General features: G+C 32.7%; 1 protein-coding gene across 1 annotated transcript in view; it reads left to right on the top strand.

Moving 5' to 3' along the window:
• The window catches only part of LOC114046157 (ankyrin repeat domain-containing protein 10-like), a 48,232-nt gene that overhangs the window by 10,047 nt on the left and 16,248 nt on the right, over window positions 1–21,937 (top strand). Inside the window, exons 3-4 of the mRNA XM_027866406.1 lie at window positions 1,495–1,586; window positions 15,341–15,576. Coding sequence (XP_027722207.1) covers window positions 1,495–1,586; window positions 15,341–15,576 — 328 coding nt within the window. The remainder of the gene's footprint in view (window positions 1–1,494; window positions 1,587–15,340; window positions 15,577–21,937) is intronic.

Raw genomic sequence — 21,937 nt, 5'->3', positions numbered from 1 at the left:
TTCACAAGGTTGCATTTAAGCTAAATTTTGAAGAAAGTCCAGGAATTTGTCAGGTGAGACAATCCCATGGAGGGAGGACAGGCGTTGCCAAGGCACAGGAGGTAATGGAGGGAGTGTTACGTGTGGAGGTCAGAATGGCTGGACTATGCAAGTTAGGAAAGATAGGGGCTAGATTGTGAAGAGCTTCAAAATGCCAGAACAAAAAGAAAGCAAAAAATACACATTTTGATAAATGCTTGTCAATTTGTTTTTGTTTTTTAAAAGAAGCAAAGTTTTTTGTTTTTGTTTTTAATTTCTTTGTTAACTCAGTTGTATTTTTCTTCTGTAGGTTAGTTGCCTTTAACCCCTACACCCCAACAAACAAACAAAACCTTACACCTGTGCTTTATATTTCTTTGTCTCCTTGTAAATGATGTATGTGGTGGACTTTCACTAGTAATATAGCCCCAGTCTTCATTAAGGATTCAGTTTTCCATTATTAACATGTATCTAGTGAATGAACATTGAGAAGTAAAAGATATGTTAGATAAGGTTTAGAGAGGGTTTTAGTCAGCCATTTTAAGTTGTCCATGCTAAAATCTTGAATATTTTTGGAGTAGGATTAGTTCCTTTTTCTTGCTTTCTGATATGTATAGGCATATTTTTCTTTCTCTGTTACATGTTTTGCCTTTGGGTTTTTTAACCCAGAGAACTGAGAACTGTGAGAGGGCATTGTCAATTAGAGTAGATTTCCAGATTTTTAAAACTGTATCCTTTGAGTTCTGATTGAAGGCTATAGCAGTAACATGATTCTTCTAGTTGCCATAAAATAACTATTTCAGGAGGTAACTAGCTCACAGAGAGTCAGTATAGCATAGTGGTGAGGGAGTTAACCTCAGAGCCAGAAAGAGAGAGATTTAAGTCCTGCCTCTGACACATAGTAGCCTTATGACCCTGGGCAAGTCACTAAACAGATCTGCTCTAGACAACTCTCCATGATTAAATTTCAGAGAAGGTTCTGACTTGCCTTAGCTGAGGCAATTTCCTTACCTGGAATTCCCTATTCAGTGAAATCACAGGTGTATTTCCTCTCCCTGTTTAACTCATGTTTATCACAGAAAGCTTGTTCATAAATCTTATTTTACTGAGTCTTTTTTTTTCCTTATTTGAGAACTGTCTTAAGTGATGGAAATTTATACAGTTATTTTTTCCACGCTACTGGTGACCCAAATCTTTTTTTTTTTCCCCAAGGATTGACATCTGATAAAATGTACATTTAGGATTTTGTTTTGTTAGTTTTTAGAAAGATTGCACCTAGGTTCATTTTTCTTGCTTTTTAAAAAATATTCACAGTGGGTAAATTTTTGTATTCCAACAAAAAGATTATGTTCTTTCTCAGACTTATATTTTTGTCTTCTTTAAAATTTGGTTAACAGCATTCTCATTGCAAAAGCCCGCTGTTTATTGAATGAGTATAAGAAAAACAGTTACTCAAAGTGTTATTTTTATTTGCAGGATTGTGAGGGTGAAACTCCTATTCACAAAGCTGCACGTTCTGGTAGTATGGATTCTATAAGTGCTCTTGTGGCTAATGGAGCTCAAATCGAGTAAGTGTGTTTTTTGTTTTTTGAACTGTGAAATGGAATAATTCAGAGCAGACTAAAGAACCCTAGAATAGACACTTAGTATTTTAAAAGTGCTTCTTGAACAGTTAGATTGATTTTTTAAAATTTTTAATTAATTATTATTATTGTTATTATTTTACCCATTAACCTCTGACACAGAAGAAGCAAAATTTTCTACTGTTAAGCATTAGCAGACAAAAAGTTTGGCATTGTTTTAACTTCACATACAGTTCTATGGTGAGAGGCAGTGTTAATGCAGTGGAAAATGCACTGGGTTATAGAGTCTTTAGATCTGCATGACATGCGGCCTTGCACAATTTACTTAATATTTCTCTCAGTTTCTTCATCTATAAGATGAAGAGGCTGGATCTAAGGCCTTTCCATCTCCAAACTTCAAGATTCTAAGTCACATAACTTCTCTGTGTCCTCATCTTATGAAATGAGGATGATATCAACTTTAGGCTTTGAAAAAAGGCTATTGAGAGTTTTAATTTTCTTTTTTCAACTCCTTATAGGAGCTGTATGGATATGTATATTTACATATATACATAAACACTCATAAAACTTACTGGGGTATTGACACAATGGTAGCATTATGATTTTAAATTTGAATACAGCTACCTTGAAGGTCCTGGTAGAGAAATTTTGGTGCTATAGTGTATCTTAAGATACACTGAGAGCTTTTGATTTGTACACAAATACTGTTAGGTAGCTTTGCATTAGTCATATATTTTAGGTGTTGACTACTAGTATATTTGCATTGTATTAACTTTTTGGAAGGTTAATTTTTTTTTAATTAAAATTTTGTACTTCTGCAATTTACAGCATTAACAAAATGGATACAGCTGTCAACCTTAGTCAAATGTGAGCTATATAGCTTATAATAACCAAAATAACTGTATTGGCTTTTCTTTATTATAATTTACTGAATTAGTTAAATATATTTTTTGTAAAATTAATTTCAAACTTTCCTAATTGGAGACATGAAAATTTGGCCTTTGAGTGAAATAAGTTATATACATTTATCTGACTTCATTTAACCCTTTGGTTTCCATTTTACTCTTGGCTCTGCCTCAGTTACAAAGATCTACCTTAAAGTAAATTTTGCTGTGGATGTTGTCAGGAAAGCAAAACTACATAGTTTAGTATGGTTTATGTTCTAATACCAAGGACTGTATATATATATGTATGGTATTTTCTTTCACTGAATACTGTTTATAAAAGCAGGGCATTGAAATGAGCCTGGGAATCACAGAAACTTTATTAATTTGTCATACTGAAGTTTGACCTGCAGTTATCTGCTGCATAGAATGCTACATTGAAAGAAGGCTTAGCTATTAATACACTATCTTTATAATTTTTTTCTAAAGCAATACATTTCCATGAAGTCCATTTTTTAAAAAGTCCCCTTTAAAAACAACAATTTTAAAAGGATTATTTAAAAGTTATAGTTATGGCTAAAATTTACCTTTCACCAGGTATATCTAAGTTTAAATGCAGATTCATATGCTTCTTCATTGTAATTTTAGAAATAATGTTAACTGAGGTGGAATCTATTATGGTTATAAAATAATTTATAGAAATAAACATTTCTGTAATATAGTCATGATTATTGAAGTTATTTTTTATAAAACCATTTGATGCCTTTGGTTTATCTTTGAATATTTTTATTTTGTAGCTTTTGGCATCTTATATTTTAATAGATAGTTTAATCATTTGAACCAGTAGCACCATTATTCTTACTTTCAGCAAGCATTTATTTTTATCTATAGATTATTCGCAGTTTTGTCCTTGATTCCAGGAACCTCAGGTGTCTTTCTTTCCCTTCATTATCAACATAGTCTGATTGGACATGCCTTCAACTGCTAATCTGTTGTTTTTTTTTTTCCTTCTCACTGTGAAACCTTCATTATAGTGATTCCCTTGATTAAACTCTTTTTTAAATGAAAAGTATTTAATCTAAATGAGAAGCTATCCCAAAATGATTTTTCCTTAGAAGTTTTATGGCATGATGATATTTCTGGGATTTTAATTCAACATAATTCCTTAGAATAAAACCTTGAAATTCTCATATAATTCTTTAAAATATTTTTATCAGTAAGTTAATTTGGAAATTATTTATTGATTTTCATTCCTCATTTTTTTTTTTTTTTTTCATTTTTGTAGTTTATCTCTCAAACATAGCTTAGTGAAACTCCTGTATCTGTTATAGGTCTACTATTACATATAATGCTACTTAAACATATACAGATTAAAATGGGCAATTCATTTAAATTTTAAAAGCATTAGAATAGAATGGATTTACTTGGGAGCCTTTATTTAGTTACTTTATATTTCCTTACATACTGGACTAAATTACATTTACTCTTTTTCCTTCACTAATATTTAGGAAAGTGTTTTAGGTCTTATTTTTACATGGAAAAAGTAAGTTTCTTTTGTATTTATTTCATTCCAATTTTGCTTTCTTGTAAATATCCAAGACCTTTAAAATTATGTGCTTTACTGATCATCATCAGGTAGATTCCCATAAGGGCAAGTAGGAAACTACCAAGTACTTGTGGATAGAATGTTGCTATATAACTTACCTGTTAATGTAGGTTGCAACTATAAGATAACGCATATCAGCTGCTGTGCATCGTATTAAATTTTCTAGCACCACACGTGAGTATGTTAATTGGACTTTATTTTTTTTATTTGCTTTGTTAATTGTAACTTTTGGTGCCATGTTTTCTTTTAACTTTGAGAAACTTTTTTCGTGCTTAAAAAAATATAATGAGCTTAACAAAGATATTTTATATGAAATTTGTACAATTTGGGCATAAGGGGTTTCCTCACTGGAAGTTGCCTGTACCAAAGAAATTACAGAACCAACCCCCTCCTCCCTATCCCCTTCAATATTATAATGTAACATTTTTACATATAAATTTAGAAATTCAGAATCAGATAATTTTATAATGATGTTTCTGTTTGTATACTTTAAGTTAGGACTTCTGCAAGAAATTTTTATTACCATTTAGGTTTATGTTTTTAAGTGCTTAGCATTTATATTTGTTTGATTATGTATATAGGGTTACTTCAGACTTTCTAACTACAGCTACCATTTAAATATTACTTGTTTCACAGAATATATCCTGTAATAGGGAGATTGATAAGCTCAAAGCATCTTTTTCTTTGTTCTCTGATCTTTTCATAAGACTACTTTTAAATAGTTAACCTCTGGTAATATAGAGGGAAAAAGTTAATACCTTTTGAGTGTCCATAGTTTTAATAAAGTACAACCAAATCTTGACTATCTTTTCTTTTCTTCAGGAGGAAACAGTCATTCTACTGGCTCTGCTTTTTTTAGGTTTTCTGGATAGAAATAAAGTAGGATACAGCTGAGCTTATAGGACTCTTGTTTACTCATGCATCATGGTTAGCCTTCCCTATTATAGAGTAAAACACTCAGAATGGACCATGAGGCACATTTTATCTCATCTGAGTCTTGTGAATTACATGTTTGTCAGCTTTGGCTAAGCCATAAAGTACACCAATTACAGTTGAGATAGCTAAACTTTGATCATGTAAAGCTAAACTGTATTTTCTTGACACTAGTAGATGATTGGTTTAGTGTTAAAAATATTAATGGAATATGGGCATAAACCATTTTGTAAAACAAATACTTTAGAATTATTTTTCCAGGTGACATAATGCAAGTAGAATCCCAATAAAACAAACTTTAGTGGATTGTCAGTTATTGTTTTAGAATTTTGTTGATTTACACTTTGCTTAAAATAAATGGGTCATTGGTAGAATTGGGGAATACTCTGTTTTAACATGACTTAAGAGACCTGTGTTGTAGTACAAAAATCTTGTCATCTGCATTCAGGTCTTTTAAAATGCTATGTTTTTAAATATTTTGACATAATCTGTTCCAAATTTGTATCTCGTAGTTGCAAATAAAAGTAGCTATAATTTAAAATGAGAATACAAATTATGTCAGCCTCATTTCTCTTCTACTTGATTTTTTTGGTTTTTGGTTTATGGATTTTCCAGACATTGTAAATAGTCTATAAGAAAGTTCACTTGGAGCAAAGGAAACTAAAGCATTTAAAGATCTTTTATTGTTTTAAAAATGTTCCATGTGTTATGAAAAATTGTAGTCTTCAACCTTAAGAGACAATACTTTATAACTTCAGATGTATGAGATTCCAGATAGCAATGGCTATTTTTTTTAAATTACTAATTAATATAGCAGGTATGCACTGTGACAGAAAACAAGGATTTGAAATTTTAAGAATTTTTCTATCCTATGTTAATACAATTAAAATGACTGGCTCCAATTGGTTCTGCCTAAATTGGCTGGGTAGTTTAAAAATTTTAGATGGCCTACATTATCTAAAAGTTTGAGTGTTTGAGATATAGCAGCTCATTTGTAAAATGACCATTTGCTTATTAGATTTTTTTCTTCATTATTTTAAATTCTTAACTCTTCAGTGAAGGACATTGATGGTTTTGAATAAAAGAAATGTCTCTTGTGTAACTTTTGCCTGTGCTCCTTTAGGTTCAGTATTTTAGTGATTGGATTAATTTTTATCTAATGTACGAGGCACTTGAAGATTTTTGCAGTGATTTACTCAATTAAATTATGTTTCCTATCAGATTAATTTTGGAGGGAGGTATTAACTGTTTATCCAGAGACATGCATAGGGCCATGCCTTTTACTTTATAGAGATGATTGAAGTAATTAGCTGAGTTTCCTACTTTTTTTTCTTCAAAAATCTAATATTAGCATCCATTCTTTCCCATTTCTTTGTTCCTGTCTCTAAGAAGGAGGTGGTCTTTCTCTTTTCTGAGGCCAACCCCTCTACCTTATGTCCTTGGTCCCTTTCACAATATCTCCAGGACCTTTACTCTTCAGTCATTTATGTAATCTCCATTATTTCTTTGTGCTTCAGGCTGCCTGGTATAAGGTAAGAAGGGAAACTTGAGTTTGAATTCTGCTTAGCAGCTCTGTGACATGGGCAAGTAATTTTTTTTGTCTGAGCCTCATTTGTGAAGTAGTTCTGTACCACTGGCACATACCTCAGGGGCTGTTTTGAGGACCACATGAGATAATGATTGTAAAGTGTTTTTCGAATTTTAAAGTACTATATAGATATTATTGTTAATAATAATAATTTATTGATGCCTAAGAGCATGTTCAGGGCTTCTAAAACCTTGTAAAAAAATCAAACATATTTCACTTGACCTTACTATCCCTCCAGCTATAGTCCTATAACCCATGTCTTTTTAACTAGTAAACTCCTCGAAGTATCTGGACTTGCTGTCCCCTTCTTTCCTCATTCAGGCTTCTAGCCCTACCATTCAACTGAAATTGATCTCTTGATCATTACCAATAATCTCTTAAACTGTGAAATCTGGTGGCCTTTCTTCAGTCCTAATTTTCCTTGACCTCTCCTCAGCTTTTGATACTGTTGATCAGCACCTTCTATTGTATATTTTCTCCTCCATTGGCCTGTGTGACACTGGTCTCTCCCTACCTATCTAACTATTCCTTCTCAGTCTCCTTGGCTGAAACATCTGATTCCTGCCCTCTCTTCTGTTCTCTTAGTACTCTTATTAGCTCCCAGGGATTCAAGTAGAATTTCTGTACAGATAACTCCTCAAGTTAAATTCAATACGTTATGTGTATAATACACGTGTGTATGTATGTATATGCACATAAGTTTATGTGTATATACATATAAAACCTTCATCTCTCCTCTGAACTAGCTACATGCTGGTCATTTTTACCTCTACTTTCTGTCACAGCATTTCAAATTTATCTTGTCCACAACTGAATCTTCTCCTTCCCACCAAAGCCACCCTTATTTCTGTTGGAAGATGACATCCTTCTAGTCACTCAGGTTTGCAACCTGAAAATCATCCTTGGGTCCTGACTCTCCTGCTTCATTCCTCCAATCTCAAATTGTCAGTTGTCAGTTTTTGTTGATTCAGGCTCCACAATGTCTCTTGTATCTGCCCCCATTTCTGCTCCCATAACCACAATTGTAGTTCACCTCTAAACGAGACTGTTGTGGTAGCTTCTTAAATGTTTTCCCTGCTTTCATTTTACCTACTCTCTAATCCAACTTCCCTATAATTGCTGAAATAATCTAAAACACAGGTCTGACTGTGTGACCTGCTTAAGAATGTTTAATAGCCTTTAAGGAGGAAATCGAAACTCCACTTGTCATTTAAAGTTTTTATTCCAGCCTCCCCTTCTAGACTTAGTTAATACTACTACCCTTTATATACCATCTCTATGTCTGGATTGTATCCTGTCTTCATCTCTCTTCAAGTTTCTTGTATTTGTGTTTCCTGTCCCATGCCTCCCAGTAGAATGCAAGTTCCTTGAAAGTTAGAAGACTGGTATATTTGTGTCTGTGTCTGTGTAGCCAGATTCTTAAACATGATAGATGCTTAAATAATATTTCTCTAATTGAACCCAATTGTAATTGTGATTATTTCCAACTTTTTAAAAATTTCCCTAGTTCTGATTTCCAGACTCTTTGAAGATTTTATTAGCTATCAATGTGAAGGCATGCATATTAAGGAATTATTTATTTAGGAGTGAAGACAGAATCTATATTTACATGCAAGTTGTGAGAAAAGTAGGATGATAATCTATTTATAGTTCAGTTTAGGCATTTGGCTTGAGGTGGAGGTTTTTCCCCATAATTTTCTGGAATAATACACATGTTTCACTTTGATAAACATTTTTATGTCTTGCGGTTTAAAAACCCTGAATTATGGGATAGAAAATGCTACTTTATACCTGTCGCCACTGAATTATCCACAGCAGTAGAAATAATCAATCTGATTGTTCTTTTAATTAAGTAAAATTTTAATATCTATGAGCTTAGGCATACAATGTTGGTAGACAGGACCTCTGCACTAATGGAATAACAAATCCTTCAAGTATTTTAATGTAAGCAAATGTAACTTGGCTTCAAACAGCTGCATTACGAAATCAACTTCAGTATCTCAAACTTGAAATGAAAACTTGGCACCAAGCGTCTTTTAGGTAGAAACTTTGTAAATGTGTAATTTCTTCTTATAAACTGTTAACCTACAGAATGTGTGTATAAGAAATTCTTCATACCTATTTCAAAATTTTTATTTGGATACCAAAGGGTTAAAAATATATATTTATATACATGTACTTTTCAGATTATTTTACTGAAGAAATTGAACAGTATGTTATGTTTGTACATAATAGACATATAATGTTTTGATCTTTTTTTTAATGATTCCATGTATTTGCTTATTTTTGTCTAGGAATAGTTACTAATGTATTTGAGATACAGCAAACCAAATTATAAAGTTACCAGAATCGTGAGTTGACTAATGGTTTTTAGTCCATACTGTTAAATTTTTATCGGAATATTGACAGACTTAAATTGGCTTCATGCTAAAAAATATCGTTATAAGAAGGCAGTGTCCTGTCACAGTATCTCATGGTTAAGGTGGTCACATGACAATGGCTTAAACGCAATGAATAATGTGCTCCTGCACCTTATGTATGTATATGTATTTTTTAATCTAAATGTTGCCTGCAAATATGTGATCCCTTATGATATAAGTTTCCTGTTTTATGAACCCTTGCCCGTTTTAAATCAAACAGAAGATTCTGAAACTGTAAAAACTACACATGTCAATGTTTTACAGCTACGTAATTCGAATTGACTTGATTTTTTCAAGTAATCCTAGAAAGGGGGAGCATTCCATATAGAAACTGCTGAAACTGCCACAGGTGCTTCTCCGAAAACCTTACAGTTGTGGCATTGAATGTTCAGTATCGCTTCCTTTCTCCACACAAGGCATACTGTTGAGGTATTTGTTGCGGTGATTGGTTTTAATGCTAATCTAGGAATTCAGATATAGAATCTTTAGATTTGCATGCTTTGCTTACCCTAATTTATGATATCTACCTTTATTTGTAAACTAAACTAACAATAGTTAAGTTGAGATCAGTATTTTAACAGAAATATTACATTGATATTCAAAGATGTGGTTTATTATTTTATATTGTCGCATGGCATTAACAAAGAAAATCTGACTGAAGGTGATGTGAAACTCAGGTTTCAAAAAAAAATTTTTTTCAGTAATTTCCTTGTAAACACTTGAGTTTTTAAAAAACTGGTTTTTCTTTATAGAAAAGCCTATTCATACACTACCTTTATTCCTGTGACACTATAAGTGGAAAATATAAAGAAGAGTTGCTGGCAATATATTTCTTTGAAAGGGACTTATTTAAAATTACTTAATGCCCTAACACCCAATTTTGAGTGAACAAAACCTTGTTTAACTCCTGTTAGATGTGTCCAATAACAACTTTTCCTTGTAAATAATATAAGTTAATACAAAGGAAATATAAGTCTGTCCTACATAAGTAAAGGAAATATAGTCAGTACATATTTTTTGGTCCTGAAATTGAGCAGTGCATTTAATCCACATATAAAGTTGTTAATTTCATGTTTTTCCTATTCTTTCATAGAACAAATTCAGAGACGTAAAGAAAGCTAAGTGTAGGGAGAAAGTGGTTGACCTTGACTAAAATATTTCTTCAAATAGTCCATAATATGTAAGACCATACCAGTCTTAGTAAAAGTATATATTCACAATAATCACGAATTTGGATGGATGTACTGATAAAATGTGTACATTTCTATTTGTATCTCAAGCAACTATCTCTAAAAATTTCTGTTCTATTCCTGTTGTTTATCTTAAAGTACTGTAGGACAGTTACAACCTTAGGACTATTAGATGTAGTACTTTCAGTTATCTAAAACTCAAAACAGCCTATTAAATACAGTTTTTAGGTTTTTATTTTAATGCTACATAAATCCAAGGCAGATTGCGTTTCAAGTCTGAGGTGTTTCTTTCCCTCTCTTTCTATTTATTTATTGGCTAGGCAGTGGGGTTAAGTGACTAGCCCAGGGTCACACAGCTAGCAAGTGTTATGTTCCTGAGGCCGGATTTGAACTCAGGTCCTCCTGAATCCAGGGCCTGTGCTCTATCCGCTGCGCCACCTAGCTGCCTCATGTTTGTTTCTCTCTAAATTTTTTGTCTTCAGAGACCTAGTTTCAGAATAGTGTGTCTAATTTCATTATCACTTTGGTTGTCATTAATGATAGTTCTTGGAAACTTTTTTTCAAGCTTTTGTGTAGTGCTGTGGCTCCAATTGCTTTTAATTTCCCTTTGTGGAGTGCCATAATATATACATTCTGAAACAATAATTTAATTCAGTAGATACCTCTTTAGAATTTAAGAGTATAGACATCAACATCATCTTGGGATAGTTATAAAAAATTATGAAACTTAAAGACCTAAGTGCTTTTTTTTTAAAAAAAATGAAAGTTATTCGGTAATTCTTAAAAGCAGAAGTATTGGGAAAGAGTATCTTGTTAAGCCAAGTTTAAATTTTGTTAAAATGAATCAATCTTGAGTTGCTATTTGCTCTCTGTTACCAGACATTGGATCCAAAAAGACCCTTTATTTTCTTGCCAAACTGTCTAAAGTGTGAGGGTGTTCTAAGTTGTGATGTATTTTCATGACAATATTTCTGTTTTAGAGTATTATCTTTTTAGTAGAGAAGTTATTAAAAGTGGATATAGATTCATTATAGAAGAAATACATTGAATACACAAAAAGTATACTTTTTTTTTTGAGACTGTTTTAAGGGGGGAAAAGAGCATTTCAAAAAACAAGAAAGGAACTGGAGTCAGGCATGTGCCCAGGTCCTGCTTTCAGCTCTGCTGCTAAGTCCCTTGGTGACCTTAGGCAATTTATTTTACTTCTTTGGACCCTAGTTGCCACACCTGTAAAGTGAGGAGTATTGGATTAGGTGATTGCAAAGGTACGATATTTTAAAACTTTGGCTACTCATTTCAGATTTTTTTTCTTTTCATCCTATATAAAGTGATATATTTGAATATAACTACTACAGAAATATCTTAAGAAAGGAAATACAGTTAAGACAGTTTTTGCCTAGTTTATTTTAAAACACTGTTAATACAGAATGATTATTAAAGTATATATTGAACCACTCAAAAGTTTTTAAAAGAAAAAACCCCCAAAAAATATGAATCCTTAGTACTACCAATAAATATTATTTGTGTTGCCTCTAGACTTCTGGGGTATTAAAGATTATAAGCCTCTGACATGATTGAAGAATTGAGATTGTAAATTAGATTTGCAGTTTAACCCAAAAAAAGTCATTACATAACCTTTATTAAAACACATAGTTAATATAATATTTTTTTAACTGCATATTCAGTAAATACATTGTGTGCTCAGTCCCATGAGAAACAAAAGACATGGTCTTTTCCAAAGGAGCGTATAAGCTGGTTGGGAAGACAATACATACAAATGATAATCAGTGAACAAGATATTCTATTCCCAATTAATTACATGCTGATATAATAAGGTGCTAAGTTATGAGAACAGGCAATTGTAGAACAGGACATTTTGTGATAAAGTGCCATTGTCAGTACAGATTAAGGGCAAAGAGTTAAAAAGTTGCAAAGAAGAACTAGGTATGTATTAATATGTATAGATTGTCAAATACAAACTAATAATAGTTGACATTTTGAAGTTTATAGAGCACTTTCTGTATGTTAATCTTCTTTGAGTCTCACAAACCAGTGAGGTAGGTACCACAGGTGGTATTATTCTGTTTTGTAGGATATCTTATAGATGAGAAAACTGAGTCCTACAGAAGCTACATTGCCTAGCATGAGATATGCTTTGAAGCTGGGTCTTTCATGATTCCAAGACCAATACTCTTTCCGCTGTACCACACGCCTTCCAGCCTGAAAGAGTACAAAACAACGAAACTAACAACATTATGGTTGATAACGCTTTTATTGAACATTAGAAGTAAATCGTGAATTGCGAAGTTCTAATCAAACTAATAGAGAAGGTCAACAAACTTATATCATCACCAGTCAGTACTTCTGAAGTACTAGTGCTATCTGTTCTTGGTTGGGGAAATTTAAATCTTCTAAATAAAATTTTAACCTTTTTTTCCTAATTCTTGGCTTGTGTAGCCCATTTATTTTTGATTAATATTCTTTTAAGTCTACAAGTATTTTAGGAACCAGCAGAACTCTGTTTAATTCTATTAATTCCTTTGCATTTTCTCATCTTCTTAAAGTTTAATTTGGTGAGAAATCAGAATGCATTTTAAGCTTTCTAGTTGGACTTAAGTGACTTAATCTTATTACCTAAAATAAAGGCTAATGCCATTCTTTGTGAAAATTATGTAAAGGCATGTCCTTTACCTTTGAAGGAGAAAGGGAACTATAGGAAAATAGTCCAATAACCTTTACTATTCTGCTCTTTCATCCCAAGTAACTCTTTTCTTCCTACAGTAAACTTGTTGGGGCTATTTTCTTTAGGATACTAAATTTACTTAAAAGACTATGAGAATTACCGTACTAGGCTAACTCATGATCCATCCAGCCCACTATTCTGTTTGATGAGGATTGAAGACTATTTTGTAGGCAGATGGTGTTTCCTTGTATCAACTTCAGAATTCAAGCATAGCTTCAAGTAGCTTCTGTTTAACCTTTGAGATAATTGAAATCGTTTAAGTTTGTATTTTCAACATTTATAACTTTTAGGGCATATGTTCTCAAAACTTTGTACGCCGTATAGTAACCTTTAACTTTTTCTCCTAAATTTCTATGTCCTCAGGTTTTAGAGGGGAGTGGCACATTGTTCTTGTATTCCTGGATCTGGAGAACAGGCCAATGTTTATAATATTTATAGGCTTCTTATACAACTTCTCCAAGCTGGAGTCTTAATCTTTTTTTATTATGCATTTATACATTAGCTCTCTTACATTCTTGGTCATGTTGCCCATCTTTCAGCCTTTCCTACCTAGGGCTAGTGTATTACGATTTTGAAGTGCAGTCAAGCACTTCATTTTGTACGACTCCTTTTGTACAAACAACCCACTAGAATATTTTGACCTAACTTCGTTTTCTTTGTTTATCCATTTCATACCTCAAATTTAGGTGTTAGTTAAATTAATAACATTCATCAGATTTTATAACTTGAATAGTTAGTGAAATTGTCAGTGATACGCCTCAGGAGTCATAGACATGTCTAACTTATTCTCATTTGTAAACCTTTCCGTGAAATTGGAGAGTTTTGTAAGTTGATTTTTTATTTTCTCTAGAATTCTTACACCTTCTTTAGCTAAAGTTTATCCTTGAACAAAACTGAAGAGGTGAAATTCCTCTAAAGTGTTTCATTTTGATATTTAAATTGATCTTAAGTTTTTCTCATCTAATCTCATATTTGAGGAAAATTATTCCATTACTTTTTTAATTGTTTGAGCTCCAGACTTTCTTAGAAGTTTGACGGAAGAAAAATACAAATCTTGTGGTCATTTGTGCACGTGAAATTCTGTTTTGTTATTGAATCTGTGGCTTTGGATTACTCAGCCTCAAGATGTTTCTCATTCTTATTAGTGACTCTAGGAAATGATTTTAGATTAAGAGCTTTTAAATCTTTATCTGAAACATTTAAAATTGTGGCACTTAATCTTTAATTGTTCTTTTTAATCATGCCACTATTATGTAGTGAATAGATAGGGAGAATATTTAGTTTTTTGCTTATTAGATACTTTTCTAATTAATTGGCCCTTCAGCTAACTAATTTTTTGCTTTTTTACAGGTTTTTTTTTTCTTCCACAAAGCAATATGTATTCTTATCTTCCAGGCAAACTTCATCATGGAATAGCTTTCTCCCTTAAATTTTCATTTGCTATGAACTGCCTGATATTTTGAAATTAATTTATACTTGAAAAAATTAGTCATATTATTGAGACCTTCATTTTTATTGTTTCCACTTCAATCTTAATTTTCATTACTAGATAACTTAGTGTTATCTTTTAGTGTTTTGAAGAAAGTATCAAAGTCTTGATTCTTTTAAGTAATACATATTCTATTATAGAGAATTATTTATAAGTGAGTAAGCAGACTTTCCAAAGGGAATTCTTATTCAGACAGTCTTGGCCAGCTTATCTAACCAAGTAATCATCTATGCAAGATTAGCTTCTAAGTAATACATAAGGTCTTATAATAAAATAATTAGAATACCGAATTTAAGTGTCAAGGTAATCCCCCAGCTTTCCACTTATAGTGTCACATATCTGAATAAAATCTGCTCTGAGCAGACCTAAACTTATGAGTAACTTTTTTTTTTCATTAGGCAGAATAGTGATTGTTATATGAATGCCATGGACAATTACTAGTATATGTTTGTTTTGATTATATAATTAACTTTTTACTCAAGATAGAATATTGGATTATAAAATAAGTATAGGCAGATGATAGAATGCAGGATTCAAGCTTAGTCTGAAGTTAGTATAAAGTTCTGATTCTTCAGATTGAGCGTTTTATTATGCTATTTGTGTTAAATAGGAATATAACTTCTTAAAGGGAGTTTAGAATAATGATTTTTGTCTTCATACACTGTCTTCCAAATCTTGCTTAGAAACGAGATGTATAAGAGCAAAAGTTAGTTAAAGAACTAAGATGATTTGCTTATTCTTTAACGAAAATTTGCTGTAAATTTGTATAGTCTTTCTCTCTGTCTCTCTCATATCACCTTCAGATAGTTAGTCAGTAAGAACAGCAGGAGCAGCAGCCAAGTTAAACTGCTAATGGAATGTAATTCAGTTTCTTTGTATTATGCAGCTTAAGAAATGCCAGTGGCCTGACAGCAGCAGAAATTGCACAAACCCAGGGTTTCCAAGAATGTGCCCAGTTTCTCTTAAACCTCCAGAATTGTCATCTGAATCGTTTCTATACTAATGGCACCTTAAATGGGGTTCATCAGAATGCATTTCCTAGTCATGTTAGTGGTGGGACAAATCGAAAGCGGTCCTTCGAAGATGTCGAGTCTGCTGGAATAAAGAAGGCTAGAACTGAAGGTGAGACTGCTTTAGAGGTGGGGAAGAAACTAGTTTTAATGAACACATTCCCTTTTTGCATATCTTACTTATTTCAGCCATAAAGGCTGAAAGCTCCCTTATAGAGCGGTGAGAGCTTCACAGACAAGGAGATCATACACCAAGAGACATACTCTTTTGGTTACCTTCAAGTTTTCTTCTGTGTAGCTGTGAAGACTGGCCTCTTAAGAAAAGGTGGGATAAGAGAGAAATTTTAACAGGCTCAAAACATGCTGAAGAACAAATGTTAAATACATTCTTGCTACCACTCAAGTTTGCTTGGGCATCGTGATATAGATTATAGAAATATTTTCTGTGTTGTACTTGTATTTGAAATATAACTATTAAAAAATTCTGCCATTGTGCCTGATTTATTTGGTTTTTGACTGTTACTGAGCTTGTGAAAAAAATTTCTGTTAGTGTGGTTTTATGGCTGTTTGATCCTCTAGTAGACAGAAGTGTACACCCTTACATAAATTGACCTGATCTTTCCATGGCACACTATGTGTCGTTTTAACATAGTGTTCCATGCGTAAGGTAAGTAAGCTTATTTCAGTTGTGAGTGGCCTTTTCCTCTAAGACAGTGTTCTTTTAATCATAGGTATAGTTTGCAAGCAGTTTACTTAATTTTCCATTCTAAACCTCCCTTTCAATAGTTTTATGTATGTTGTCCTGCTTTGAGAGATGAAAGACTTGGTTTGGGTGTTTTAGCCTATATAAAAATAGCATCCATGGGTTAGATAGTGGCTCTGACTTTTTATTAAACATAAACTTATTAGCTGAGTTACTCATTTGTAAATATTACCACAATTAGGAAGTAAATAACTAATAATTTAATTATAGAATAAGAATTCAAAAATACCATGTCGTGGTAGAACTATGGAAAATCAGGAAGAAGAAATAGGTTTAGCTGCAAAATTCTGCATGTAATTAACAAATTAGTTGTGTAAGTGGAAGATCCACATATCTTAGCTGTAAGATCAATACGAGTTGGCTAACAGGGTGATACTTGCTCTAACAGTTAATGATACCTCAAGCATCATTAATGGTATCTAGGCACAGGGAGGCACATCTGCATATTTGTAATGTTCCAGGTGCCACATTTTGAAGGGGACATTAACGGGGGAGAGGAGATTTACATAACCCCGGTATTTTAATTGGAGTTAGGTCTTTGTCTGGTACAATGTAGTGGACGGAAAGATGACCTGTTATCAAGTCCCACCTAAGTCACTAGTCCTATGACCCCAGATAAACTATTGAGTGCAGCTGTTCAGCGAGTGTCCTCATCCCTGCCTTTTGTGTAGTGCTGGAGAGCAGAACCAGGATCAGAGAATATAGGTTTGCAGAGAATTTCATAATAACTAAGACCACCACCAGGACCTTCATCACCTCTCACCTATATTATTAACATAGTTGGTCTCCCTGCATCCAGCTACTCCATTCCTTCTTATACTGAGCTTCCAAATTGATATTCCTAAAGCATGTATCTGACTGTATCACACTTCTCTACTTAGGAAGTTTCATTGATTTTCTGTTGTCTCCAGAAAAGATAATTTTCTCTGTAATACCTTCACAACACAAATCCAACGTTTTTTCCTAGACTGGTTTGTATCTACTTATATATTTGTTTTTGCAACACGGAATGGGAGAGAGGCAATCTCAGCTAGGAAGACCTGTTTTAAAGTCCTGCCTCTAGTAAATATACCCTGAGACCCTAGAGAAGTCACTTAGCCTCTCCCAGGAACCCTATAAAATTGTCAATTTCAAAAGAATTGATGATCTACCTTCATAAAGGGAGTTCACTACACCAATGAATCTGAAATCACAGGTTCAAATGACAAAAAAAAAATTTACTTAATCATGTACAGGTTTCTTCCCACTAGAATGTAAGTTCCTTGAAGATAAGAAATATTTTGATCTTGACTTTATATTCCCAGCATCTAGCATAGTAGGTGCTAAGACTTAATGATGCCTAAAAATCTATTTTAAATACAGCATGGATTATAGCTAACAAATTTAGTAAAGCTTTAAATCATTTAAAAACAATGTGATTTTGACTGCATACTCTAAGCCCAGAGGATGGGGCAGTGGCTGGTTAGGTTGTGGATAAGTAAAAGGAACATTTTAGTTTGTTCAGTTCATCTAAGAAATTACCATGAAACAGGTTTGTTAAGGTTTAATTATCACTTAAACAATGAATCTGATACATACATAAGAACTCAATATTTTCCATTACTATTTGAAAGGTCACCTTGTATTGTAGATCAAATCAGTGTACTGAATCAGAGCTATTTTTCTCAGTTACAAGTGTTTTCCTCCACTAAAATCAAGGATTTGACTTAAGTTCTGCCCATTTTAATTCTTGCCTTCAGCAGCCCAGGCCTCTCCAAATTAGCATTTCTATATCGAATCCATACCAGTAGTAGCAAAGGAAATGGAGAGCAAACCCATGTACAAAATTTGGATGTCCAAGTGAGATTTAAAAGGTAGATATTGCAAGTGTTGAAATCTGCATCAGATCAACAGATAAAGTGGTAGTTTCAAAGATGGTTTCCTAGCTTTCTGCTTTTATATTCGGAAGGACCCATCTCTAATATGTTTGTTAGTTTTCCTCAATTCCCTAGGAATTCTAGGAGTTGGAGAAGTGGGGTATTTCCCATTATGCCTTTGATTCATCTTATGACTGATTTGGGGTGTGGTCTCAAAGATAAGGGTCTTAAGTCTGTGGCTAGGATGGAAAAACTGAGTTCATCCCTCTTTCAGGTGAATATTGACTCAGGTAAGCTGAGTGGCAAAACAGTGGTGCCCTTATATTTGTTTATGGCCCGTTTTTCTAATACAATTCTTTTAAACAGTTGATACTCTCTTAGGATGTCTTGTTCAGTACTTCATATCCTGGGTGTTAGTGAAATAGACCAGCAGGTAATTGCAGATGTGTATATAGGTAAATGTTTTCTAGCAAGCAGTGTCAGTTGACAGAATTCACAGAAGAAGAATGGCACTTTGTGCCCAGAACATAATAAGCATTTAATAAATGCTTGATTGTTGTTACAAAACCCTAAATAACTATATCCTCATGCTTATAGTCAGCAGTCACGAATCAGACATGAAGAGAATAGTAGCCATCAGAGTTTGACTCTAACCTCTCTTACTTATTGGTTAAAGTACTCTGATATATTTTTTAATAGAAGAAACCCTACTTTTTTGTTTTCCAGTAGTTTCTAGTGTTCGTTATGTAGTTAGCACATGCTAGAATCCTTATTCTTGTTCTTTTATTGTCTGATCTCAAGCACATTTTTGATTACAACATTCATTTTTCAGTCACCATCCAACATTGTCAACATACTGAAGCCACAATTTAAAAAAAAATTATTTTGATACTTTAAGCTGCAATAGTTCTCCGATGATAACTTGGGGTATATTCTTCATGACTATTTTGCTTCGTAAAATATTCAGCCTTGATTCATACAGATTTATTGCCATGACACAATTTTTAAAATAAAAAAAATTCTTAGTTGAACACTTTTAATATCAGGATTTAGAGATGTCAAGTTAGCATGCAATAGAATTAGTCTCTAAACTGAATTTCAAGCCAAGACAGAATTTATTTCTGTCTTATTCCTATTTTTAGTTATTTAGCCATTCAACTTTGGGGTGGGGGTGTATTTTGAGACCTTAGTTTCCTCTAATTCTGATCCCTCTCTATAAATGAGTGTTTAAAATTATTTCTTACAACTAAGTTGACAGATTTTCAAGAATGACCAATTTTTAAAAACATTTAAACACGTGCAAAAAGTATTTACTGTGGAGAAGAATCAGATTAGTTTACATAGCAAATATACGCTATAAATTTAAGGATTTTTGTCAACTACAGCAGAATTGTTCTTTAACTTTAAAAAGTATGTATCACAGGATCATAGATAGAGTTCTGCTTCCAACTCCCTCATTTTACAGATGAGGACAGTGAGGTTCAGAGAGGTTAGATTGCTCCTCCCAGACACCTAGGTTATATGAAGAAGCAGAATAAAGATGGAATCTGGGCCTCTTAATTCTGGAATCAAATACTCTTATGTCACTACCTTTCTGAGAATCCTTGAAATGACTTCAGAAAATGTGCACATAAAAATACATAGCACAACACTGAGGCATTTAATGGCATAGAATTTTAGAAATGAGAGACCTCAGAGGGCATTTAGTCCAACTGTACATTTTATAGGTGAGGGAACTTGTGGCTTGCACAAGAAAGTACAAATTGGGGACAGTGAGTAGAATCTATCAAATATAATTAACCCAATTGAAGTGGTTTTTTTTGGTAATCTGTGATGGATTACTGATTGCATATTTTTGTATGTATGTTGACTCAAAATTTTTAAAAAACAGTTAACTATGATTTGTTCCCAGTTTTTCCTCAACATCTTTTTCAAAAAGCTAAATAGAATACCTTATTTCTTAGTATTTTTTTTTTTAGAGCTGTTGCTGGATGAATGTAAACTTTAAGTGAATCAGGACCCGTTTTTATAGCACCTTAGCAAAGGTTCGACTTTATAAGAATTTGGCCAAGCATCTCAAATGAAAATGTTTGTGATTCTGTCATATTTAATGTTTCATTGTAAATACTGTAGAAGTTAAGTTTCAGATCTTTCATCTCCATTTTTTTCCCCTGAAGACTTTATTTCTCTAATTTTTAAAAGGTGAGTTTTTATATTGTAGACCTGGAGTTCAAATAACTGCTTTTCGAATAGGCTATTTTGTAATAGTCCAAAAGAGTTATTATTCTATACTTGTTCCAAATTCACTTATGTAATGTAATATACATGTGTAATTTACATTGTGGAATACTGCTGCTGCTTGTTTTTATTATACCTGTTATTTTGGTTTTTGAATTATTTGAAATTTCCTAATTTGCCTCAGTTTTTTAATTTTCTTTCAGTAAAGTCAGGTGTCAGGTATAGAGGAAGGAAAACGAAATAATGGGGATTTTTACTGTGTTCTCTGTGTGCAGATGTGTAAAATGGAGATTTGAAGATATCCAAATAAAAACATTTAAGTGAATTTTAGGAAATTTTATCTGAAATACCCAGATTATTTACTCAAAAAACAAACTTAAAGTGTATGCTCCCAGAGTTTTTTTTTTTCCAATATACTCTAACTGAAATTTTGCTTTCATTTGCCATTTGAATGCATAAGGATTTTATTGTGGTTATGTTTTTTCTCATTTTAAGTTACTTCCCATTCTTATTCAGATTGGCTGTTGGTGCTCCAAGTTGATAATTTCATATTAAATATAAGAAGCTTCCATTTTTATTTCACATGCCAAGAATCAATAAAATTTCTACATGTATATTTATAAAGAAATTAACCTTGTATATTTCATATGAATATAGGTCATAATTGCTTTTGAGTTATTCTAGCATAAATGAAAAAGGAAATAGTATCATATTAAAGAATAAATATTAAGTTCCTTCTGTCTTAGACTATTGGAATCAGTTTACGTAGAAATAACATTTTCTGTGTTTTGTCAGGTCAGGCCAGTCTTGAAATATCACCTAAAGAACCCTACAGAAATGAAAAATCTCCACCTTTACCCCTTGCCCCCAGAACTTAATACATTTTTCATCAAAATTCTTTTTTCTAGATAGGTTTGATAGTATTGATATTTATGGTATTTTAAAATTTTAATTCTGAAAGGACTCTAGGAAAGTCAATTGGCCTTTTGTTCTTTAGAAAGTAATACACTTAAGCTATACTCAATATTCAGACAGCTATCTTATTTTAGTACTTCTGAATGAGAATGAGATTCTGTTTAAAAGAGTCTTTGTTCTCCATTGTATAAATACGTGCCATTTTGGTAGTAAGATGTAAAGGGGAACCTGGGCTAAACTACCTTTTGAAGGGAAATCAGATAACACAACTACCATTTGACGACATATTCTTGGTTATTGCATTACATTATCACAGATGTAATCCTGTTTGTGGGATAAAATAAAATTCAGAGGCCTTTCAGAGAAATTACTCTTACTGGCAAGTTAATTTTAGTCAAATGTTTTCCTCTTAAATGTATATCTATTTGGGTATTTCAGATGGTTTGAAGACAAAAATATCTTTTCCACTGTTTGTTACGTTGCCTTATTGACCAAGAACTTAGGATATCCAGAAGACAGCTGAACCCTCTTCATATAAAATTCGGGATATGAATGTGGAACAAGTCTTAATACATTCTGTCTAGGTGGATTTCAAAGAAACTGCTGCCAAAATTAACAAATATTTTAGGGAAAAAAAACTGATGTTTTTCTTTATCTTTGGAAAATAGTTTTATTTCACTAAATCAATGCTTTTCCCAGAG

This window comes from Vombatus ursinus, unplaced genomic scaffold (assembly GCF_900497805.2).
Source record: "Vombatus ursinus unplaced genomic scaffold, bare-nosed wombat genome assembly UNPS02014781.1, whole genome shotgun sequence".
Lineage (NCBI taxonomy): Eukaryota > Metazoa > Chordata > Mammalia > Diprotodontia > Vombatidae > Vombatus > Vombatus ursinus.
Note: the sequence above shows the minus strand (reverse complement) of the source record. Positions and strands in the feature narration are given on the sequence as shown.